The 24,504-nt window shown below is 44.5% G+C and overlaps 1 protein-coding gene and 1 non-coding gene across 2 annotated transcripts; one reads left to right on the top strand and one right to left on the bottom strand.

Moving 5' to 3' along the window:
* On the bottom strand, nt 838–1,567 carry LOC102186657 (putative claudin-24). The gene has a single exon (XM_005698751.2). The coding sequence runs from the start codon at nt 1,537–1,539 to the stop codon at nt 877–879; it is 663 nt and encodes a 220-aa protein (XP_005698808.2). The 5' UTR covers nt 1,540–1,567; the 3' UTR covers nt 838–876.
* On the top strand, nt 23,452–23,524 carry TRNAG-CCC. Its single transcript has one exon. It is a non-coding gene; the product is annotated as a tRNA-Gly (tRNA).

The raw sequence follows: 24,504 nt of genomic DNA, 5'->3' as shown, positions 1-24,504 counted from the left end.
ACATATCAAACCATTCTGAACTAAGTATCAGGTCTGTTTAACCCCAGTGCCTTCCTGACAGCTATACTCATATGGGCATAAATACTTGCTATTTTTTGTTTCTTTCTTTTCCTGAATAATTATGCAGCAGAAAAGTTAAGCAGTAGTACTGTGTAGGTTAGAATCCACGTCCGTTTCAGTTTGTCCCCATGCTTATAACTTTTAACTGAACAAAGAAATGTTTTTTTAAGTCTGAAGCTTTTGAGGGAAGAGACAAGAGATTGGCTGGTATTTTAAATCTCAAGAGTATCACAATGTACTGAAAACCTTCAGCCTCATAAAGTCCTGCATAGCAGGGTTCCTAGTAATTTCCTAAACACAAACCACCTCTGTTCAAGAAAGACCAAGTCATTGTTGTGAAAATGCTACTTTGGAGAGGCTTAGCATGTGGTTTTGCTAGTACAGAATGCTTAAAGGATTTCAAATTGTTAGTTTAGGGTTTTTTTGTTTTTTTTTTTTTTTCTTGAGGAAACAGGCTATCATTTTCAGCTACGAACAAAACCAAAAACAATTTCTAAAACCAAATTAACATATTAAGCTTAATGCTGACTCTCTTGAACAATCACCACTACGTTTTGATTGAAATAACCAGATCAATGAAATTTCTTTTGTTCATACCTATGTAATGCTTACCACAACAGTTTTCTTTTAGGTATAAGATTGGCCTCTTTCTTCTCCAGGTTTGGGGAAGATGAGCTATCTAGGATAGAAAAGTCATTGTCTGATGAGAAAATGTGAGCAGCACAGAATTAGTTACATAACGAAGACCCCTTTTTCCTGCAGACACTCCATCCCAGTTGATGAAGGAAGATATGCCTCTCTCTTCTCCTCAGTGCCTTATACTGAAGGGTTGGCAGTTCCATTTTCCAGGTATGCACACTGAGTTTGCATTTCTGCCACTGCGTAGTGGCCGGAAGCCAGGGGAGCCTGGGTCCCGCAGGCAGCCCAGTTCAGCAGACACCCTCCTAGCAGGAGAGAAAATCCAGCAAACCAGCCGATAAAGAGGGCCTCTCCAAACTCCCACCTGGGCACAATCTCGGGGATGCGCTCGTCCCAGAACTCCTGCACTGTCACGTGGGCCACCCAAGAGACGGGAACGAGGGCTGTGACGCCCGCTGTCCAGAACAGAATTCCTCCCAGGATCAACAGCCTCTTCTTGATGTCCCGCTGTGTCTCTCCAATCCTCAGGCAGTCCAGGCCAAAGCCCGACACCAGCAGGCCCAGGAGCCCCAGCCCATTCGAGAGGAACATTAAAACCCTGGAGATCCTGAGCTCAGCAGGCAAACCCAAGAAAGACTCGAAGTCCTTGCACTGCACCCCCACTTCCTCCTGCACGACACAGGCTTGCCAGAGCCCCATGGTCCAGTTTTCCATTTCATTTAAGTCCAGGTTGAGGTTTTTCCAATGTGGCAAATAAGTCGTAATAATGGATAAAACCCATCCCAGCAATGAGAGCAAAATCCCCACGAATTGCATTGCTACTCTCAAAACTAAAGCCATTGCAACAGATCTTAGGACCCTTGCAACCCCTATAGGAGCTGCCGTCTCGAGGTGGGCAGTAGCGTGACAATCTCGGTTCAACGCTGCTCAGGGAATATAAGCTTTGGTCGTTAACTCTTTGCGCACTCTGAAATGCATTTTTGTTCTTCTCAAATATAGTATTTCATGTAAAGGACGAAGGGCTCTGTTAAAACTATGAGTTACGCTTTCCGATAAGGATTTGATCTGTTACCTTCCAATTTGCTTGGTAAAATTCTATCCCCTATGCTTGATGATTATAAGTCTAAGGATGAACAAAGAGGGCTCTATGACCCCCTCACCCTAAAATACAACAGAAATCTTTGTGCTTCAATATGGATTAATTAGATTTTAAGTGGTGATAAAAGGCCAGCTCTTTCTACAACAGGACCTCATTGTAATAGCTGAATCTGAGATTTCAGAGATGCAAAACAAGACCTTGTAAAGAAAGGTAGACTGTTTGTCTATAATCTTTACTCTTCTCAGGCTTCCTTAACCTACACGAGAACCTGGCCCACGTTCTTGAGTGTCCCAGGGACTTGGCTGGGACTTGGCAGAGAACGTTTCCCTCAGATTCCTTTGAAAGGTAGAGGCGGGTTCACTGGATTAATTAAAATGAAAGACACCAAGGCCATGCCCAGAGGTACCAGCTGAGGAAGGGGGCATCTCTGGATTTCATTCTGAGATTTTCTCCATCCTTGTTAAGGACCTGAGATAGAACCTGATTTCTTAGTATCCAACAGGTAGTTATTTTTTTGTCCAGAATCAAGCTGTCTTCACTATCATTTAAGCCACAAAGACAAAGCAGCACCAGGCAAGGAAACTCCTACCAATTCCAAGACAAAACAGCTTCCCTGGGGCTGAGCTTTGAGGCTTCATCTCGTCTGTGTGTGTGTGTGTGTGTATGTGTGTTTTCTCACTACGTTTTAATTTATTAACTGAAGAATAATTGCTTTACAGAATTTCATTGTTTTCTGTCAAACCTCAACATTAATCAGCCATAGATACACATATATCCCCTCCCTTTTGAAACTCCCTCCCATCTCCCCCCGCATCCCACCCCTCTAGGTTGATACAGAGCCCCTGTTTGAGTTTCCTGAGCCATACAGCAAATTCCTGTTGGCTATCTATGTTACATATGGTAATGTAAGTTTCCATGTTACTCTTTCCATACATCTCACCCTCTCCTCCCCTCTCCCCATGTCCATAAGGCTATTCTCTCTATCTGTTTCTCCATTGCTGCTGTGTAAATATATTCTTCAGTACCATTTTTCTAGATTCCGTATGTATGTGTTAGAATACAGTATTTATCTTTCTCTTTCTGACTCACTTCACTCTGTATAATAGGTTCTAGATTCAACCACCTCATCAGAACTGACTCAAATATGTTATGGTTCAGTAATATTCCATTGTGTATATGTACCACAACTTCTTTATCCAGTCATCTGTCAGTGGACATCTAGGTTGCTTCCATGTTCTAGCTATTACAAATAGCTATTACAAATAGTGCTGCAATGAACAATGGGACACATGTATCTTTTTCAATTTTGGTTTCCTCAGGGTATATGCCTAGGAGCAGGATTTCTGGGTCATATGGTGGCTTTCACATCATCGTGATTATCTGGGTCGTGAAGATCTTTTTTGTACAGTTCTTCCGTGTATTCTTGCCACCTCTTCTTAATATCTTCTACTTCTGTTAGGTCCATACCATTAAGGACCATGGTCCTTTATCGAGCCCATCTTTGCATGAAATGTTCCCTTGGTATCTCTAATTTTCTTGAAGAGATCTCTAGTCTTTCCCATTCTGTTCTTTTCCTCTATTTCTTTGCATTGATCGCTGAAGAAGGCTTTCTTATCTCTTCTTGCTATTCTTTGGAACTCTGCATTCAGATGCTTATATCTTTCCTTTTCTCCTTTGCTTTTCGCCTCTCTTCTTTTCACAGCTATTTGTAAGACCTCCCCAGACAGCCATTTTGCTTTTTTGCATTTCTTTTCCGTGGGGATGGTCTTGATCCCTGTCCCCTGTACAATGTCAATAACCTCATTCCATAGTTCATCAGGCACTCTGTCTATCAGATCTAGGCCCTTAAATCTATTTTTCACTTCCACTGTATAATCATAAGGGATTTGATTTAGGTCATACCTGAATGGTCTATCAGTTTTTCCTATTTTCTTCAATTTGAGTCTGAATCTGATAATAAGGAGTTCATGATCTGAGCCACAGTCAGCTCCAGGTCTCGTTTTTGTTGACTGTATAGAGCTTCTCCATCTTTGGCTGCAAAGAATATAATCAGTCTGATTTTGGTGTTGACCATCTGGTGATGTCCATGTGTAGAGTCTTATCTTGTGTTGTTGGAAGAGGGTGTTTGCTATGACCAGTGCATTTTCTTGGCAAAACTCTATTAGTCTTTGCCCTGCTTCATTCCACATTCCAAGGCCAAATTTGCCTGCTACTCCAGGTGTTTCTTGACTTCCTACTTTTGCATTCCAGTCCCCTATAATGAAAAGGACACCTTTTTTGGGTGTTAGTTCTAAAAGGTCTTGTAGGTCTTCATAGAACCGTTCAACTTCAGTTTCTTCAGCGTTACTGGTTGGGGCATAGACTTGGATCACTGTGATATTGAATGGTTTGCCTTGGAGACGAACAGAGATCATTTTGTCGTTTTTGAGACTACATCCAAGTACTGCATTTAGACTCTTTTCTTGACCATGATGGCTACTCCATTTCTTCTGAGGGATTCCTGCCCGCAGTAGTAGATATAATGGTCATCTGAGTTAAATTCACCCATTCCAGTCCATTTTAGTTTGCTGATTCCTAGAATGTCGATGTTCACCCTTGTCATGATGGTGTGATCACTAATCTAGAGCCAGACATCTTGGAATGTGAAGTCAAGTGGGCCTTGGAAAGCATCACTACGAACAAAGCTACTGGAGGTGATGGAATTCCAGTTGAGCTGTTTCAAATCCTGAAAGATGATGCTGTGAAAGTGCTGTACTCGATATGCCAGCAAATTTGGAAAACTCAGCAGTGGCCACAGGACTGGAAAAGGTCCATTTTCCTTCCAATCCCAAAGAAAGGCAATGCCAAAGGATGCTCAAACTATCGTACAATTGTACTCATCTCACATGCTAGTAAAGTAATGCTCAAAATTCTCCAAGCCAGGCTTCAGCAATACGTGAACCGTGAACTCCCTGATGTTCAACCTGGTTTTAGAAAAGGCAGAGGAACCAGAGATCAAATTGCCAACATCCGCTGGATCATGGAAAAAGCAAGAGAGTTCCAGAAAAACATGTATTTCTGCTTTATTGACTATGCCAAAGCCTTTGACTGTGTGGATCACAATAAACTGTGGAAAATTCTGAAAGAGATGGGAATCCCAGACCACCTGACCTGCCCCTTGAGAAACCTGTATGCAGGTCAGGAAGCAACAGTTAGAACTGGACATAGAACAACAGACTGGTTCCAAATAGGAAAAGGAGTACATCAAGGCTGTATATTGTCACCCTGCTTATTTAACTTTTATGCAGAGTTACATCATGAGAAACGCTGGACTGGAAGAAACACAAGCTGGAATCAAGATTGCCAGGAGAAATATCAATAACCTCAGATATGCAGATGACACCACCCTTATGGCAGAAAGTGAAGAGGAACTAAAAAGCCTCTTGATGAAAGTGAAAGAGGAGAGTGAAAAAGTTGGCTTAAAGCTCAACATTTAGAAAATGAAGATCATGGCATCTGGTCCCATCACTTCATGGGAAATAGATGGGGAAACAGTGGAAACAGTGGCAGACTTTATTTTTGGGGGCTCCAAAATCACTGCAGATGATGACTGCAGCCATGAAATTAAAAGACACTTACTCCTTGGAAGGAAAGTTATGACCAACCTAGATAGTATATTCAAAAGCAGAGACATTACTTTGTCGACTAAGGTCCATCTAGTCAAGGCTATGGTTTTTCCTGTGGTCATGTATGGATGTGAGTGTTGGACTGTGAAGAAGGCTGAGCGCTGAAGAATTGATGCTTTTGAACTGTGGTGTTGGAGAAGACTCTTGAGAGTCCCTTGGACTGCAAGGAGATCCAACCAGTCCATTCTGAAGATCAGCCCTGGGATTTCTTTGGAAGGAATGATGCTAAAGCTGAAACTCCAGTACTTTAGCCACCTCATGAGAAGAGCTGACTCATTGGAAAAGACTCTGATGCTGGGAGGGATTGGGGGCAAGAGGAGAAGGGGACGACCGAGGATGAGATGGCTGGATGGCATCACAGACTCGATGGCCGTGAGTCTGAGTGAACTCCAGAAGTTGGTGATGGACAGGGAGGCCTGGCGTGCTGCGATTCATGAGGTCGCAAAAAGTCGGACACGACTGAGCGACTGAACTGACTGACTGAACTGATGGTGGCTTTCTTCCTAGTTTTTAAAGGAATCTCCATACAGTATTCCATTGTGGCTGTATCAGTTTACATTCCCACCAACAGTTCAAGAGCATTCTCTTTTCCCCACACCTTCTCCAGCATTTATTGTTTGTACACTTTTTGATGATGGCCATTATGACTGCTGTGAGGTGATATCTCATTGTAGTTTTAATTTGCATTTCTCTAATAATGAGTGATGTTGAGCATCTTTTCATGTGTTTGTTAGCCATCTGTATGTCTTCTTTTGAGAAATGTCTGTTTAGGTCCTTTTCTCATTTTTTGATTGGGTTGTTTTTCTGGTATTGAGTTGCATGAGCTACTTGTATATTTTGGAAATTAATCCTTTGTCTATTTTTTCATTTGCTATTATTTTCTCCCATTCTGAGGGTTGTCTTTTCACCTTACTTATAGTTTCCTTTGCTGTGCAAAAGCTTTTAAGTTTAATCAGGTCACACTTTTTATTTCCGTTACTCTAGGAGGGGCGTCATAGAGGATCTAGCTTTGATTTATGTCATGAGTGTTCTGCCTATGTTTTCCTCTAAGAGTTTTATAGTTTCTTGTCTTCCATTTAGGACTTATATTTAATCCATCTTGAGTTTATCCTTGTGTATGGTGTTAGGAAGTGTTCTAATTTCATTCTTTCACATGTAGCTGTCCAGTTTTCCCAGCACTATTTATTGAAGAGGCTGTCTTTGCCCCATTTTATATTCTTGCCTCCTTTGTCAAAAATAAGGCACCCATAAGTGCATGAGTTTATTTCTGGGCTTTCTATCTTGTTCCATTGGTCTATATTTCTATTTTTGTGCCAGTACCATACTGTCTTGATGGCTGTAGCTTTGTAGAATAATCTGAAGTCAGAAAGGTTGATTCCTCCAGCTCCATTCTTCTTTCTCAAGACTGTTTTGGCTATTTGGGGTCTTTTGTGTTTCCATATGAATTGTGAAATTTTTTGTTCTAGTTCTATGAAAAATGTCATTGGTGATTTGATAGGGATCACATCGAATCTATAGATTGCATTTGGTAGTTTAGTCATTTTCACAATATTGATACTTCCTACCCAGGAACATGGAATACCTCCCATCTGTTTGTGTCCTCTTTGATTTCTTTCATTAGTGTCATAATTTTCTGTGTACAGTTCTTTCTGTCTCCTTAGGTAAGTTTATTCCTAGATATCTAATTCTTTTTGTTGCAATGGTGAATAGGATTGATTCCTTAATTTCTCTCTCTGATTTTTCCTTGTTAATATATAGAAACGTAAGTGATTTCTGTGTTTTGATTTTCTATCCTGCAACTTTGCTAAATTCACTGATTAGCTCTAGTAATTTTCTGATACTATATTTAGGGTTTTCTATGTACAATATCAAGTCATCTGCAAACAGTGAGAGCTTTACTTCTTTTCTGAGCTGGATTCCTTTTATCTCTTTTTCTTTTCTGATTGCTGTAGCTAGGACTTCCAGAACTATGTTGAATAATGGTGAGGAAAGTGGACACCCTTGTCTTATTCCTGATCTTAGGGGGAACACTTATAATTTTTCACCATTGAGAATAATGTTTGCTGTAGGCTTGTCATATATGGCCTTTATTATGTTGAGGTAGGTTCCTTCTATGCCCATTTTTTGAAGAGTTTTAATCATAAATGGGTGCTGAATTTTGTCAAAGGCTTTTTCTGCATCTATTGAGATTATCACATGGTTTTTATCTTTCAATTTGTTAATATAGTGCATCACATTGATTTGCATGTATTAAGGAATCCTTGCATCCCTGGAATAAACCCACCTTGATCATGGTGTATGAGCTTTTTGATGTGTTGCTGAATTCTGTTTGTTAAAATTTTGTTGAGGATTTTTGCATCTATGTTCATCAGTGATATTGGCCTGTAGTTTTCTTTTTTTGTGTTGTCTTTGTCTGGTTTTGGTATCAGGGTGGTGGTGGCTTCGTAGAATGAGTTTGCAAGTGTTCCTCCTCCTGCAATTTTTTGAAAGAGTTTTGAAAGGACAGGCATTAGCTCTTCTCTAAGTGTTTGATAGAATTCTCCTTTGAAGCCATCTGGTCCTGGGCTTTTGTTTTTTGGGAGATTTTTGATCACAGCTCCAATTTCAGTGCTTGTAATTGGGTTGTTTATAATTTCCATTTCTTCCTGGTTCAGTCTTTGAAAATTGAACTTTTCTAAGAAACTGTCCACTTCTTCCAGGTTATCTATTTTATTGCTATATACTTGTTCATAATAGTCTCTTAAAGTCCTTTGTATTTCTGCAGTGTCTGTGTTGTAACCTCTCCTTTTTCATTGTTAATTTTGTTGATTTGATTCTTTTCTCTTTTTCTTGATGAGTCTGGCTGAAGGTCTGTCAATTTTGTTTATCTTCTCAAAGAACCAACTTTTATTTTATTAATCTTTAATATGGTTTCTTTCATTTCTTTTTCATTTATTTCTGCTCTGATCTTTATGATTTCTTTTCTTCTACTAATTTGGGGAGGAGGGGGGTGTTCTTCTTTTTCCAGTTGTTTTAGATGTAGAGTTAGATTGTCTATTCAACGTTTTATTTTCCTTGAGGTAGGACTGTATGGCTATAAACTTCTCTCTTAGAACTGCTTTTGCTGCATCCCATAGGTTTTGAGTTGTATTTTCATTGTCATTTGTTCCTAGAAAAATTTTTATTTCCCTTTTGATCTCTTCAGTAACCTGTTCAATATTTAGAAATGTATTGTTTAATCTCCATGTGTTTGTGTTTTTTACAGTATTTTTCTTGTAATTGATATCTAGTCTCATAGTGTTGTGGTCAGAGAAGATGCTTGATACAATTTCAATTTTCTTAAATTTACTGAGGTTTTTTTGTGACCCAAGATGTGGTCTATCCTGGAGAATGTTCCATGTGCACTTGAGAAGAAGGTATATTCTTCTGTATTTGGATGGACTGTCCTGAAGATATCAAGGAGATCCATCTCATCTAATGTATCATTTAAGACTTGTGTTTCCTTATTAATTTTTTGTTTTGATGATCTGTCCATTGGGGTGAGTGGGGTGTTAAAATCCCCTATTATTGTTGTGTTACTGTCCACTTCTCCTTTTATGTCTGTTAGTGTTTGTCTTATGTATTGAGGTGCTCCTATGTAGGTTGCATAGATATTTGCAATTGTTATGTCTTCCTCCTGGATTGATCTCTTGATCATTATGTAGTGTCCTTCCTTATCTCTTGTAATATTCTTTATTTTAAGGTCTATTTTGTCTGATATGAGAATTGATATTCCAACTTTCTTTTGCTTCCCATTTGTATGGAATATATTTTCCTATCCTCTCACTTTCAGTCTATATATGTCTTTAGGTCTGAAGTGGATTTCTTGTTGACAGCATATATATGGGTCTTGTTTTTGTATCCATTCAACCAATCTGTGTCTTTTGGTTGGAGCATTTAATCCATTTACATTTAAAGTAATTATTGATATATATGTTTCCTATTGCCATTTTCTTAACTGGGGTTGATTTTGTAGACCTTTTTCTTCTCTTGTATTTCTTGACTATACAAGTCCTGTTAACATTTGTTATAAAGCTAATTTGGTGGTACTGAATTCTCTTAACTTTTGCTTGTCTGAAAAGCTTTTTATTTTTCCATCAATTTTGAATCAGATCCTTGCCAAGTACAATAATCTTGGTTGTAGATATTTCCCTTTCGGTACTTTAAATATATCCTGCCATTTCCTTCTGGCCTTCAGAGTTTTTGCTGAAATATCAGCTCTTAAACGTATGGGGTTTCCCGTGTATGTTACTTTTCCCATGCTGCTTTTAATATTTTTTCTTTGTGTTTAGTCTTTGCCATCTCTGGGGTCGCACAGAGTCGGACACAATTGAAGTGACTTAGCAGCAGCAGCAGCAGCAGCAGCATTTGTTAGTTTGATTAGTATGTGTCTTGGCGAGTTTCTCCTTGGATTTATCCCGTATGGGACTCTTTTCGGCTCTTGAATTTGATTGGTTATTTCCTTTTCCTAGTTGGGGAAATTTTCAACTATAATCTCTTCAAAAAATTTCTCATACCTTTTCTTTTTCTCTTCTTCTGGGACCCTTGTAATTCAAATGTTGGTGCATTTGATGTTGTCCCCAGAGGTCTCGGAGACTATCCTCAGTTGTTTCCATTCTTTTTACTTTATTCTGCTCTTCAGAAGTTATTTCCACCATTTTATCTTCCAGCTTACTGATTCATTCTGCTTCAGATATTCCGCTATTGATTCCTTCTAAGAGTATGTTTAATTTCAGTAATTATGTTGTTTGTCTCTGTATGTTTATTCAGTTCTTCTAGGTATTTGTTAATTGATTCTTGCATTTTCTCCATTCTGTTTTTAAGGTTTTTGATCATCTTTGCTATCATTATTCTGAATTCTTTTTCAAGTAGTTTACCTACTTCCTCTTCATTTATTTGGACTTCATGTTTCTAGTTTGTTCTTTCATTTGTGTAGTATTTCTCTGCCTTTTCTTTCTTTTTTTTTTTTTTTAATTTATTGTGTTTGAGGTCTCCTTTTCCAGGCTTTGGGGGCTTCCCTGGTGGCTCAGATGGTAACGTGTCTGCCTGCAATGCGGGAGACCAGGGTTCAATTCCTGGGTCGGGAAGATCCCCTGGAGAAGGAAATGGCAATCCACTCCAGCACTCTTGCCTGGAAAATCACATGGGCGGAGGAGTCTGATGGGCTACAGTCCATGGAGTCGCAAAGAGTCGGCCATGACTGAGCAACTTCACTTTCACTTTTCCAGGCTTCACGGTTGAATTCTTTCTTTGGTCCAGTGGTTTGTGTAAGCTTCATATAGGGTGAGATCTGTGCTAAGTTTTTTTTTCCTTTGTTTGTTTGTTTTTCCTCTGATGGGAAAGGCTGAGTGAGGTGGTAATCCTGTCTGCTGATGACTGGGTTTATATTTTTGTTTTGCTTTTTGTTTACGTGAAGCGTCCTGCACAGGGTGCTACTGGTGTTTGGGTGATGCCGGGTCTTATAGCCAAGTGGTTTCCTTTGTGTGAATTCTCACTATTTGATACTCCCTAGGGTTAGTTCTCTGGTAGTCTAGGGTCTTGGAGTCAGTGCTCTCACTCCAAAGGCTCAGGGCTTCCTCTCACAGCTCCTAAGCCAGTTTCCAGAGGTTTTCAGCATGTTTCCAGCCAGTTTCCAGAGGTTTCAGGCAGCTGCTCCAGAAAGTCAGCTCTGCTCCCCTCTCCCTGGCTGAGTCCACAGTGTATGAACTCTGCTGGTCAGCACACACTGTGCACCATAAAGAGGGGGAAAAGCAGCAGCCGCCGCGATCACAGGCTTTGTCTGTGTTTTTGACTGAAGCCATACCTGAGCTTGTGCTTCTGCAGAACAGTATCCTCAATGTGGGGCCTCAGGGGCCCAGGACGAGAGATCACACCCAATGTCTCCAGAGCTGGTCCTCCTGGCAGGGCCCCTGGGCTCCTGTACCCATAGCCAGAGGGGCAGGACCAGATAGGCACACCCAGAACAGAAAGGACCTGCAGGTTCCTAAAGTGGAGCCACTACTACCCTGAAGATTCTCATCCATGAACCAGACCACCACTCATCATCAGATTTCCAGTCCATGATGAAGGGAGTTCCTTTATGATGTCACTCAGTGATCAGAAAGACAGCACCTGGATCCTGAAGCACCTAAGTAAGCACAGGAGTCAGGTTAGAAGACATTCCTTCATCAACATTTTCCATCATCAGACATTAATTAAACAGGATGAATTCTTTCTCAACTTTTACAAATATTCAGGATCCCCTAGGATCGATTGCTGTCCTCAGTATACTGAAATAAGTTGTTTCAGTTTGCACAAAGGCACAAGGATCCAGGAAGGGCTAACAACCTGCCGTGGGGGGCTGGCGGAGGGCGGGGCCGGGCTCATCCCAGGGAATAAGATACTGGCAACTTAGAGTTTCCTTCTAGGAGGAGGTCAAGTTGGTCAAGCTCTCCAGAGCATCACTAACAGTTACAGAGCATGCGTGCGTGCATGAGTGCCCCGTGGTATCTGACTGTGTGACCCCACAGACTGCAGCCCGCCAGGCTCCTCTGTCCATGGGATTCTCCAGGCAAGAACACTGGAGTGGGTTGCCATTTCCTTCTCCAAGGGATCCTCCTTCAATCCAAGGATTGAACCCAATGAAGGCAGATTCTTTACCACTCACCACTAAGAGATGGTTCTTAATATTGCATTGACACTTTAAAAATGGAATGGAATAGGCTGCTCTGCATTTCCAATGTGTTAAAAAGTGATTCTCACCTGTCAGGGCTATGGGGAGGAAATTTCTCCGTGGTGGGAAATAACCCCCAACTCTTTTGTTCTTGCAACATGCAAAAAAATATTTGTTTTGAGCACCTCTTACTGACCAGGCAGTAAGTGATGGAGACACTGCCAAGACCTGCAGGGATGCAGGCCCCACCCCTACCTGGGATGGCAGGGTCCGGGGGCTGGTGGGGGGTGGTGGTTGTTGAGGGGGTGGGCTCACGTTCAAGTGGGAAAAGCTGTCAGCAAATGAGTAAATACCATCATTCAAAGCAATAAAAACAAAAAAGCGGGGGTGTGAGTGTTCCAGGCTGAGGAAACCCCAGGGCAGCAGCCTGAAACCGGAAGTATAAAGCCGCCGCTCCCCTGACCTGGGGGCTCCTGTCTCCACCTCTCTGTCCACAGATTAGCAGCTCTGATCTGATGCTACCAGAAGGGAAGTTAGGAGTGAAATTCAGCCAGGAAACAAATATTACCAGCAGGTTGCTCAGCGTGTGGAGGACAAGATGAAATGGTTGGCTGGGTTAAGGATCTTCTAGGACACACACACACTGAATATGAAGACAGTAGAGTCAGAACTGCTTTGAGAGAGGAGGGCCCTGGGGGCAAGTACTCAGAGAAAACAAATGTCCCCACTTCTGCTCAGGGCAGGCTCATCTTTTCTATGGACAAGTTTTCCAAGCAAAGGGGTGCCTCCTGCCAAACACAGGTTTGTTTTTTGTTTTAACCATTTTGAATTGGAGCATAGCCAATTAACAATATTGTGATAGTTTCAGGTGGATAACCAAGGGACTCAGCCACACAAGTACATGTATCCATATCCCACACACCCCTCAAATCCCTTCCCATCCAGGCTGCCACATAACACTGAACAGAGTTCCCTGTTTTATTTTTAAGATTTTTTTTCTTTTTGATGTGGATCCTTTTTAAAGTCTTTAATTTGTTAAAATATTGTTTTTTTGGTTTTTTTATGTTGTGGTTTGGCCTCAAGGCATGTGGGATCTTAGCTCTCTGATCAGGGATCAAACGCACACACCCTGCCGTGGAAGGTGAAGCCCTAACCACTGGACCACCGGGGAAGTCCTCAAATAAAGGTTTTTGGGTTGTTTGTTTTTTTTTTAAAGGAAACCTATAGCTTTTTTTTTTTTTTAATCTTCTTAATATTCCTAGTTTGCTAAATAGTAATCCTCACAATCAACACTGTGAACTCACTGACTGGGACAAAGCACCCTGTACCTTTCCAGCCCTCAGAGCGCAGCGCCTTGTATCTACCGGGTGCTCAACAAGCACGTGTCTCAGAAACACGTGAGCTGGCTTTTCCTTGTGCTCGTGTGCATGTCTTCACTCAGTCGTGTCCGACTCCCTGTGACCCCATGGACTGTAGCCCACCAGGCTCCTCTGTCCATGGGATTCTCCAAGCAAGAACACTGGAGTGGGTTGCCATTTCCTCCTCCAGGGGATCTTCCTGATGCAGGGATCAAATCTGCATCTCCTGCCTTAGCAGGAGGACTCTTTACCACTGCAGCACCTGGGAACTGACAGTGAGTGTTGGTGCACAACGGCAGCCCTGCAAACGCTGATCTCAAGGCCTGTCCTCTCAACAGCACAACATGCTGGTACCTGAGCAGGATGAACAGGCTCAAAGCTGTGAACTCAGTCAACCGCCTGTAGTGAGATAGTAAATGCTGTCAAAGCATCAGGAGCTGACCTACAAGACAGCCCTGTTCTTGAAAGGTGTCAAGATGGGCCTAGGCTAGGTTTGGGGAAAAGGAAGGAAGGCTGAACCAAAGTTTTCAGCAGATGCTAGAAATGGATGCTTGTTCATTTTCACATGAATGTTTAAAAATTCAGAGCCCTTATCAATTTATACAATTGCCAGGCAGTATATTGAGTGGCTCTTGAAACTTTCATCGAAAATGTTTGGTAAGAAGAAAAGACCCCATCCTTGCCCATTGGAGTTAAAACAAAAAACCTGGTTCAGTCCCTGGTAAGAGAACTAAGATTCCACATGTAGCACAACCGAAAAGGATAGAAAAACAAAAACCAAGTGGCAAAAAAAAAAAAGAAAAAATGAAAAACCCAAGTTGGGGGACATTACAAAACTGTAAGGAAACATCTATCAAGTATAAACTAATACTGCTCTGCAACTTTAACACGTGTGCCCCGGTCTTTACACTTGTAGCCAGTGGCTTCCTGCGTTAGAAGATCTTGGGGGCACAGGCGGGGTAGTGGTCAGCACCTGAAAGTTGCTCCCTCTGCCTGACATTTTGCTCAGGACTTTCTGGGGATGAACAAACAGAGCAAGTGGTGGGAGGGGACCAGTGCAGGAGAGCTTCCAGAGAGCCGATCCGGAAGGGGTATGTGGACCCTTCCCTGGGGGCTGCCCTCCAAGCCCCAGTGCAAAGAGGGTGTGTCCGGATGTCCACACCAGGATGCATCGCCCACACATAAGCACTGGTGTGTGTGAGTGTGTGAGCGACTGCAGGAGTTCTCGGGCGGTTTCAGGAGGTGGCATTTAAGAGAGGAAGTATGGGAACCCTGGAGGAAGGGGTGTATTTCCAGCCCCAGGATTGAAAGCCCTTTTCATCACTGGTGTGTGGGAGTGGAATGTTTCTGAAAGCTAAATCATGCGATGTTTCCATCCTCTGAGGCCCCAGCTGACATTTTATCCCAAGCCTTAAAAGGACAAATGTGTAAAAGATAATGTGAGATCTGAGCTCTGGAGAATGAAGAGGACATCCTGTCATCCAGTGACTGATGGGATTGAGGAACACTTTAATATTAAAGTATAATATTATACTATACACTATATATATTATACTAATATACTATATACTTTATAAAATTTTATTAATATTATAGGGCTTTCCCGATGACTCAGGAGGTAAAGAACCTGCCTGCCAATGCAGGAGATGCAGGCTCGATCCTTGGGTAGAGAAGATCCCCTGGAGAAGGAAGTGGCAACCCACTTCAATATTCTTGCCTGAAAAGACCAAGGAACAGAGGAGCCTGGCAGGCTACAGTCTGTGGGGTGGGAAAGAGTCAAACACTACTGAGCGATTGAGCGCAATGAGCACACATACTTTATAAAGTTTAATATTCATACTTAAATATAATATTAATAGCCAGTGTTTACCGAGCACTTACTGCCTGTCAGGCATTAGAAGAGCTTTATCTGTATTATCTTGCTTATCCTCACAAGAACCATGTGATTAGATGCAATTGTTACCTCCATTTAATAGATAAGGAATTTGAGGCTTAAATAAGCCAACTAGCTTGCCCTGCATAGAGGAAGATTCAAGCTCAAATTCAACTCAAATAGTCCAGATCTTCGAAGAAGGCAATGGCACCCCACTCCAGTACTCTTGCCTGGAAAATCCCATGACGGAGGAGCCTGGTGGGCTGCAGTCCATGGGGTTGCTAAGAGTCAGGCACAACTCAGCGACTTCACTTTCACTTTTCATTTTCATGCATTGGAGAAGGAAATGGCAACCCACTCCAGTGTTCTTGCCTGGAGAATCCCAGGGACAGAGGAGCCTGGTGGGCTGCCATCTATGGGGTCGCATAGAGTCGGACACGACTGAAGTGACTTAGCAGCAGCAGCAGTCCAGGTCTTAATCAGTTTATGGTGTAAAAAGTCATCTTTGGCCATTGTCACCACCACCTCTTCATCCTGTCTGGAAGTTTTACCCGCTCACCGTCAGCATCCACTTGGCCCGGTGTCTCTTCCTTGGACAAGAGTCGGGCGCTGAGTGCATCCGACAGCAGGGAGGCTGAAGCCACAGAATCTGGGGCCAGCTTCGTGGCTGCAAAGCTAGAAACTGCGTCAGCAAAGGACCTTTTCAGGGAGGAAAGTGAAGTGGGGACTGTCCTAGCCAGGGACTCTGTCCCCACCCACTTCACAAATAGAAATAAGAAGCCCTCTATCTCAGCATTAACTGGGTCCTTTTCTTTGTAAATCCTTTCTAAATATTAATCTAGGCTCACCACCCTTGGGGCTAAGTTAATTTCCAGTTAACAGATGGGAAGTACATTGCCCATCAGCTGCAGCCTTGGCGCCTCCCTCTTGGGGAGGTGAATGTCAGGAGAGGCCTGGAGTCAGGGTCAGCCCACATCTCAGACACACAGTGGCTTCTTTCCATGGGACACTGAGGCCTAAAGAAACCAGGCACCTGGTTAGGACCAGCGTCAAGATGAAGGCCTGGCCTCCAGGCTAGGTCTGCGGAGCTCTTTCTGAAGCTCTCCCACGCTGCCGGGCTCTGGAAGGAATCCACAGCCCCCGATGGTGCCCCGGCCACCCGGGCATTTATTTGCCATTTCTGCAGGAGAGAGACCAAATTCCATGGGACAATAACCTCACACCTGCCCCACAGGGGAGAGTGCTAGGAGCTAGGGGAGGGGAGAAGCCAGGAGGGAGGTGTGGCTCCAGGTGGAGGGCATGGGGCAGCCAGTCTGGGGCCACAGTAGCCTCTCTTCCCAGATTCTGGCCAGCGGGAGGATGAGATGGACAGTGGGGCAACAGGGGTGACACTGAGCCGACAGACTGGGGTCACAGTCATTCGGCTCCAGAGCAGCTACTAGACATGAGGCCAAGCGCCAGGCCCTGGGGTCAGGAAGGGTGATGAAGGGATGCGCGGTGCTCGCCCATCAGCGAGGGGGACAGACTGTGCAGGAGTGAAAGGAGAAGCCAAGTGACGGGGAAGCTCTGAGATGCTGACGGGGAAGCTCTGAGATGCGTGACGGGGAAGCTCTGAGATGCGTGACGGGGAAGCTCTGAGATGTGTGATGGGTGGTTCTGTCTCTCTGAGAACGTGAAGCATGAGCCGAGAACTAACCAATGGAAGGCCGACCGAGCTGAGACCCGGGGGGACTGCTCCAGGCTGAAGGAGCCAAGGGGATACTCGCCTGGTGCGGCTGAGGAGCCAGAAAGAAAGTGTCGAGTGTGAGGTCTCCTTACTTAAAGGTGAGGCGGGCCCAGGCGGGAGCAAGTGCAGGCCAGAGGTCAGGAGGAGCAGACAAGGCAGCCTCAGGGCGGAGGTGACGCGGCTCAGCGGGGATGGAGGGATTCCGGTGGGTCCCCGGAGCGGGCGCCCGCAGGACCTACTGATGACTGGACAGGGGGTGGGGGAGAAGGCACGGAGGAGTCGACAGGGACACCCAGGGTCGCGACTTGAGCTCTGGGTGGCTGGTGACGTGTCCTGAAATGAGACAGACCAGAGGAGACGGCAGGGGGTAGAAGGCTCAAGAGCCCTTTGGGGTCGCTTCATATTCGAGATCCTGTTAGTTATCCGCATGGCGATGCCAAGTAGGTGGCTGGATAAAGGCACCCGGCACTCAGAGATCCCAGCAGAGAGACCTATGCTGGGAGTCACCGGCCTTCAGAGGGAATTTAAAAATCCGGGCGAGATGGCCCATCTGAGCAGCCGGCTGTGCCCCTGGGCCTTCAGAGCCAGGAGGGATATGTCACTCCAACCCAGAGCCAGGCAGGTGCTGCCCAGTCCAGGGGCGGGGCGGGGGCGGGAGGCAGTCCGTGGAGGGGCAGGCACGTTGGCCCTCCCCATCCCAGCGCATCTGCCGCTGCCAGGCACCCAGCTCCCCGAACACAAGCCCCTCTGTTCTCTCAAGAGCTTGTTTCCTTTGGGTTTCTCCAGGGCAGCGTGTTCAGGGGGTCTGAAGGCAGTCTCGCTCACAAATCCCCTTGCAAAGGAAATCCTTCTGTCCCCATGACAGTTTTTGTCTTGACCTCTCTTTCATAAACTCTTCATTAACACACCTGTTTCTGCTCAGGGTTTTAGAGTTTGGAAGGGAATTTGGGGTTGGGAGTTGGAGTGGAGTGATGAGATTCAGCAGTGGATTTCAAGCTATCCCCTCCCTGGCTCCAAGAGAAGGGGTGGCAGCAGCCACTTGACCCCCACCTGTGAGCAGTTCCCAGAGACCCATAGTATTTACCCAGTCAATATAAAGGGCCTTGGGAAATCCACACCTAACGCTCATAAAATGGTCTTACTTCAGAATTGTTACATGGCATCCCTACCCCTGTGGAACAGAATGAGATTTCTCCATAAATCAAAGACTTACTTAAAGGAAATGCAAGAGCTTGGGCTCTGCATCAGAAAGACCTGATTGAAACACTTAACTTAGTTACGTACACTTCTGCAGTGGAGACCGCTTCTTTCACTTCTCTGTGCCTCAGTGCCTTGATCTGTAAGACGGGGATAATAGTAACAATTCACCAGCATTCACCAGCTAACAGAGAGGGCTGCGGAGAACTGTGGAAAGTGCAAAGCACAGGAGGCCCTCAACCAACAGAGCTACTATTTTCACCTTGCATTTTGTCTTTCAAACCCACATTTGCAGGATGATGGGAAATTGTGTCTCTTCAGCGGTCGGGTGGTTGTTGTACAAGTCCTCCTTTCCAAAGTCCTTGTACACCTGGAGTCTTCTAAAACCGGGGTTCGTGCCATCAGAAAAGCCTTGGCAGGCGGGCTTGGCTCCGCCGGCCTGCTGGTGAAACCCGCTCTTTCCCTTTAGACGAGAGTGAATGGCTCTCTCATCGGATTACTCCTCTGACACTGCTCCGTCCAGGGCAGTTTTGGGTGACTGTCTCCCTTGCCCTCAGATTAGCAGGATTAGATGGCCCGGTCATCAACTGTGGTTCCTGTGGCTACCGGCCCACCTACTCGACCCGTGGCCAAGCCTGGGAGGCTGAATCGAGAGTCAGCATTTCTTGCCAAGTCTCCCTAGGATCTTGCTTAGGGAGTAGGGCTGTCGATACTATCAGCACAAAGATTTCCATCAGCCTTAGCTGGGAGGAAAATTGTACTTCTAAGAGGGGAAGAATTGATTTAAAGGCATTGTGAATGTGGACTACTTTGCATCTGCCCTGAATTTTTTCATCCATCCATCCATCCACCTAGCCATCCATCACCTTGTTCCCTCCTGCACCAGGTATTTCCGGCTGTGTTCCTATAATAAGTTAAGCTAATGAAAATGTAATTTTTCCCATTTGGAGGAGCCCCTCTCTTGGAGTTCATTGACTCTGAGCCTCCGAACACCTAGTCCAACTTGATTACCTCCTCCAGCTCCGCCCCCTCCAGCCACTCTGGATTCTGATGTATTTGTTCCTGGTCATTGTCCTTCTGTCTTTACTAAAACATGAGCTCCCTACACACCTGAATCCATCTGTCTTTTCACCTCTGTATCTCTGGAGCCTATCAGAGGCAAGTCTCTGCATGTGTTAGGTGCTCTGTAAATGTTTGTTGAATGAGTGAATGAGTTATGCCACCCTGAGGGTTTTAGAGTTTGGAAAGGGATTGGGGGTCGGGGGTTGCAATGTCATCATGAGATGTACCTGCGGATTTCAAGCAGAGTGGAAAAAAAGAAACCAAAACCAGTGAGGTGTTACCAATGCTATTCTACCTATTCTGGCTCAGATGCAGAGTCAGGATGGGTGCAGAGTGACTCTGGTGCTTTTGAAGGTTGTGTGATGACCTTGCCATTCCTGCCTTCCATTCACTCAGCCGAGAGTTACCGAGAGCTGACAGATGAAGGGCATTGCAGTAGGATCTCTGACTCACACAAAGATGGATAGATACGGTCCCCGCGAGTTTGGAGCATGTCCCCCCGCTCCCCCGCAACATTTTGTACTCAAGACTACTGGCTGACTGCCTGAATACATATATAATGCTGTGACTGCTCTGGGCAGATGGATGTGGCCCCTCTTTAGAAGACGGTGTACAGTCTTACAGGGAAGACAAGACATGCCCCGGTATAACTAACACAGGTGAAGACGGGGCAGCAGGCCATAGACAAATAACACAGGTAAGGATGGGGCCAGCCACAGACCAGGGACTTATTAAAGGAGATGTATTAAGGGGAAAGAGGAGGGCCAGCTAAGGAAAGGAAGAAATAGACTGACTTGGGATGGTGTCAGAGAGAAAGTGGCATTTGAGTTCAGCCCAGGAGATGGGGCAGGACTTGAAAAAAATTCACTGCACGTGGTTTATTCCTTGCCAGTAGAGAGTGATCACAGATCGGAAGTCTTCATCCATCTCCTTGATGTTTCCTTATTAAAGATCCAGTTCAAACCATCAGATACTGTAAGTAAACCTTCCTCATCTGAATTTTACTTCACATGCCCTCCGTGTTCAATTGGACTGACTTAAAAGCCATCAGGACTCCTGCATAATTTGAAACTTATTTTTGTGAAGGTGAAGCTTTCGAGCAGTTCCATGATCCTTACAGTAAGGAAAAGACAAAGATATTTCAGCTGGCTTGTGACATTCATGCAGCTCCCGCTTGAATCCTTAGTAACAATCTTTAGAAAATTTTCTAATAATCTTTAGAAAATCATGGTCTTAAGGGGGGGAAAAAAACCAAACACGTTGCTTCTTGATAAATCAAAAACCAAATAGAAAAACAAAAGTGCTTCAGGAAATAAAGGTAGAAGCAGATCTTTAACAAGCTAGGACTTAATTTAATATCAAAGAGACATCGAAAAACATGAGCTATACTGTTAATATGTCATTAATCTGAGGCTCAAAAGAACCGGAGAAGAATGGACTTTGTATTATAAGAAGAAAAGTTATGACCAACCTAGACACCATATTAAAAAGCAGAGACATTACTTTGCCAACAAAGGTCCATCTAGTCAAAGCTATGGTTTTTCAACTAGTCATGTATGGATGTCAGAGCTGGACCATAAAGAAAGCAGAGTGCTGAAGAATTATGCTTTTGAACTGTGGTGTTGGAGAAGACTCTTGAGAGCCTCTTGGACTGCAAGGAGATCCAACCAGTCCATCCTAAAGGAGATCAGTCCTAGGTGTTCATTGGAAGATCTGATGTTGAAGCTGAAACTCCAGTACTTTGGCCACTTGATGTGAAGAGCTGACTCATTTGAAAAGAGCCTGATGCTGGGAAAGATTGAGGGCAGGAGAAGGGGACGACAGAGGATGAGATGGTTGAATGGCATCACTGACACGATGGACATGAGTTTGAGTAGGTTCCAGGAGTTGGTGATGGACAGGGAAGCCTGGCTTGCTGCAGTTCACGGAGCTGCAAGGAGTCTGACACAACTGAGTGGCTGAACTGAACTGAACTGATTAGAGCGAATGTTTCTTAAACTTGAGGAATTTTCAGAGAAATAATTTTTAAGTCCTCTCAGAATTTGCTCATGAATCCCAGTTTGAGGAAACGATGACTTAAGAAATGCAGTCTTTTATGAAAATACCAAATGCAAATTGCCACTGTAAGTTTTCTCTTCATAATTGCCAATTTTAAAAAATTATCAATAAGGTGAAAATACAAAATTAAAATTTTGCAGATGCTTAATCATCTGTGATTCCCAGTTTGAGGAACTTTTAAAAAATTACATTTAAAATAAATAGGATATCTAGTTGCTTAAGAAAGGATAGTTGCTATTGTCTTTACATGATATACTGAAAAAAGTTAAATTTTAATGGGCACAACCTATGGTAGAGAGAAAATAGTAGAATCTAGGGATTCTATTATCTTTTTACTTATTAATTTATAATTTATATCCCACCTAACCTACTTCTCTAAAGAATCTGAGGTTGGCAAAGACAAAATTATAAACTGCAAAGCAACACTGTTTCAAGAATTTTTCCTCTTACTGATTTATCACTTTTCCACCAGAGTACGTCCAACATTAAATTTTGAAGATTACATGAAACGATAGATTTATGCAACCATCTTTAATATCAAACACACACGAAAAAAACTCTTTGCTTAAGCAAAGACTGACGTGCAGGACCTCCCTGGTGGTCCAGTGGTTAAGAATCTGACTGCCAATTCAGGGGACATGGGTTCGATCCCTGGTCTAGGAAGAGTCCACATGCCTCGGGACAACTCAGCCCATGGGCCACAACTACTGAAGCCGGTGCTCTAGAATCTGGGAGCCTCAACAACAGAAACCCATGCCCTGCAACTAAAGAGTAACCCCTACTCACTACAACTAGAGAAATCCCAAGAGCAGCAATGAAGCCCCAGGGCAGCCAAAAACAAATTGTTTTTAAAAGAAATAAAGGGGAAAAAGGAATCAAAAATTAAAAAAAAAAAAAAGACTAATGTGAATCCTGTCTGAATTATTAGATAAAAAATTTGCTGCTGGTATATTTTTTGTCTCTGCAACAAGAAACTATCCATGGCTAGAAAACAGTACTCGCTCTCACCACTGCCTTCTGTGTGCTGCGACCGCTTGCTTGTCTGGTTTCCCTGCTGACTAGATGTTTGGGAAAGTCCTTAAGGGCAGTGGCCATATGCTGTCCCCTCTGGAAGCTTCATCTCCTCTGGGGCCTTGGGCCTTTCAGAGACCATCTGCCATGACCGCTCAGAACAAGGCTTGGACTCCGCCGTGCCCTCCTGCCCAGTGACGCTCACGCCCTCTCCTCTCTGCCAACCCACTCTCAGAGTTGTCCTTGTTCTTAGGCCCAGCTTTCAACACAATTTCCAGCTCGAATTTTCTTTCTGTTTTATTTTTGTGTTCCTCACAGTTGCCTCAAATTTAGAATTTCTGTGCCCACTTCCCACCCAAGGAACCCCAGCCCTGGCCCCCAGTGTGACCAGAACTTTGCGGTGGCTCATTGATGTACGTCAGGTAAACAGGATGAAGCGTGGTAAGGACTCATCAAGGGCCTGGACTGCGATACGTGTGGGATATTTTGTGAGGTCTTCCAAGAGCAGCATAAAAGAAAAGGAAATCTGCTTCCTCGCAATGAAGTTTTGATTGATCGTTTTCATTTCTGTTTTCCTTTCTGGCCTCATTCCGTAATGGGAATCTGACGCTCTAAGACCATAGCCCAGAATGTGTTCAGAAGAATTGATTCTGACTTTATTAAAGCTGAGAGATAACTGAAGAACCCATTGACTGTGAGACCCCAGAGCGCTCTCCTTGCTGCCTCAGCTGGGAGTCAGTCCTACTCATCTCCAGGTTCTGAACTGAAGAGAACCCAAGGGCTCACTTGCCGTGGATGCCTCACAAGTTTCCCGTCCAGCCCTGGATTGCTGCGGAATGTCAGTCCTGGTGGCCACTGTCAGTACCAGGGTTAATTACTCCATGCTTCCATCATCACATACGTTAGTCCATACATCTATTCATTCCACAAACTGAGCCCTGCCCCACGGACTGGACATGGCTCAAACAGGCCTCTAGCCACCACAGTCCAGTGTGATGAGTGTTAGACCGAGGAAAGAGCAGGACGCGGGACTTCCCTGGTGGTCCAGTGGCTAAGACTCTGCACTCCCAAAGCAGGGGGCCCAGGTTCAATCCCTGGTCAGGAAACTAGATCCCACAGGCCACCCTCAACAACAACAACAACAAATCCTGCATGCTGCAGCTAAGACTTGGTACAGCCAAATAAATGATCTTTCTTTAAAAGTACAGGGAGGGGTATGTGCCGGATGCTATGGGAGCTCAGAAGAGCAGCTCCTAACCCAGAACTGGAGGTCAGGAACGAGCTTCTGGAAGAAGATGACATTGAAACAATAGGTATTAGCAAGAGCAAAGGTGGAGGAAGGCGTCAAGGCAGAGGAAACAGGAGACCTGGAGGCGAGAAGCCCCGTGGTGTATTGACGCCTCTCCAGTCGGGATCATCTTGGATTGATCTTGAGAATGTCCACAGTTAAGGCCATGCCCCAGGAGGAAGCCCCCTGCCATCTGGGGCCCCCTAACCAAGCATCATCTTGGTTAAATTACACTCCATCTGCAAGGACCTCCGGGCTCAGACACCTGGAAAGGCTCCAGTTTGGGTGGAAGGCTGTTGTTGGCTGGAGAAGAGATGCAGTTGGAAGCAGCGGGCCCACAACCTCAGCACACATGCAGGTGGAGAGAAGCAGGGGCAGAGCCGTGCTCCCAGCCCCTGTGTGGTTCCCCAGGGCTCCCCCCACACTTTCGTAACACCCAGACGTGTCTCATGAGCCCCAAACGCATTACCCACCTAAGGATGGGGATGGGAGAGTTTGAAGGGCCAGACTCAGAATTCTTGGAGTCTACCCTGGGGGACAACAGACACCTCCTACATGTGGTACAAGCCTCCTTAGGAGCCGCTTCTGTGAAAGAGAAATGACCTCCAGGCACTGGGGTCCTGCCTCCCAGGTGACCTATTTACTCTCCCCTGGGCGCGGCCAGCTACATTTTTTCATGCTAGAAACTCTGCTGACCTGTGGCCACCTGGCCCCATGCCAGGCTGATGGATTTCAAACCCCCAGCAATGACAGATATGCCATTTAAAACAATCTCGCACCTATTAAGCTAGCATAACT

Source organism: Capra hircus, chromosome 27 (assembly GCF_001704415.2).
Source record: "Capra hircus breed San Clemente chromosome 27, ASM170441v1, whole genome shotgun sequence".
Taxonomy (NCBI): Eukaryota; Metazoa; Chordata; class Mammalia; order Artiodactyla; family Bovidae; genus Capra; species Capra hircus.
This window is presented reverse-complemented; position numbering and strand designations above follow the sequence as displayed.

Bases quoted from the DNA above. Each gene is read 5' to 3' on its own strand.
- LOC102186657 (XM_005698751.2), bottom strand. From the start codon at position 1,539: ATGGCTTTAGTTTTGAGAGTAGCAATGCAATTCGTGGGGATTTTGCTC.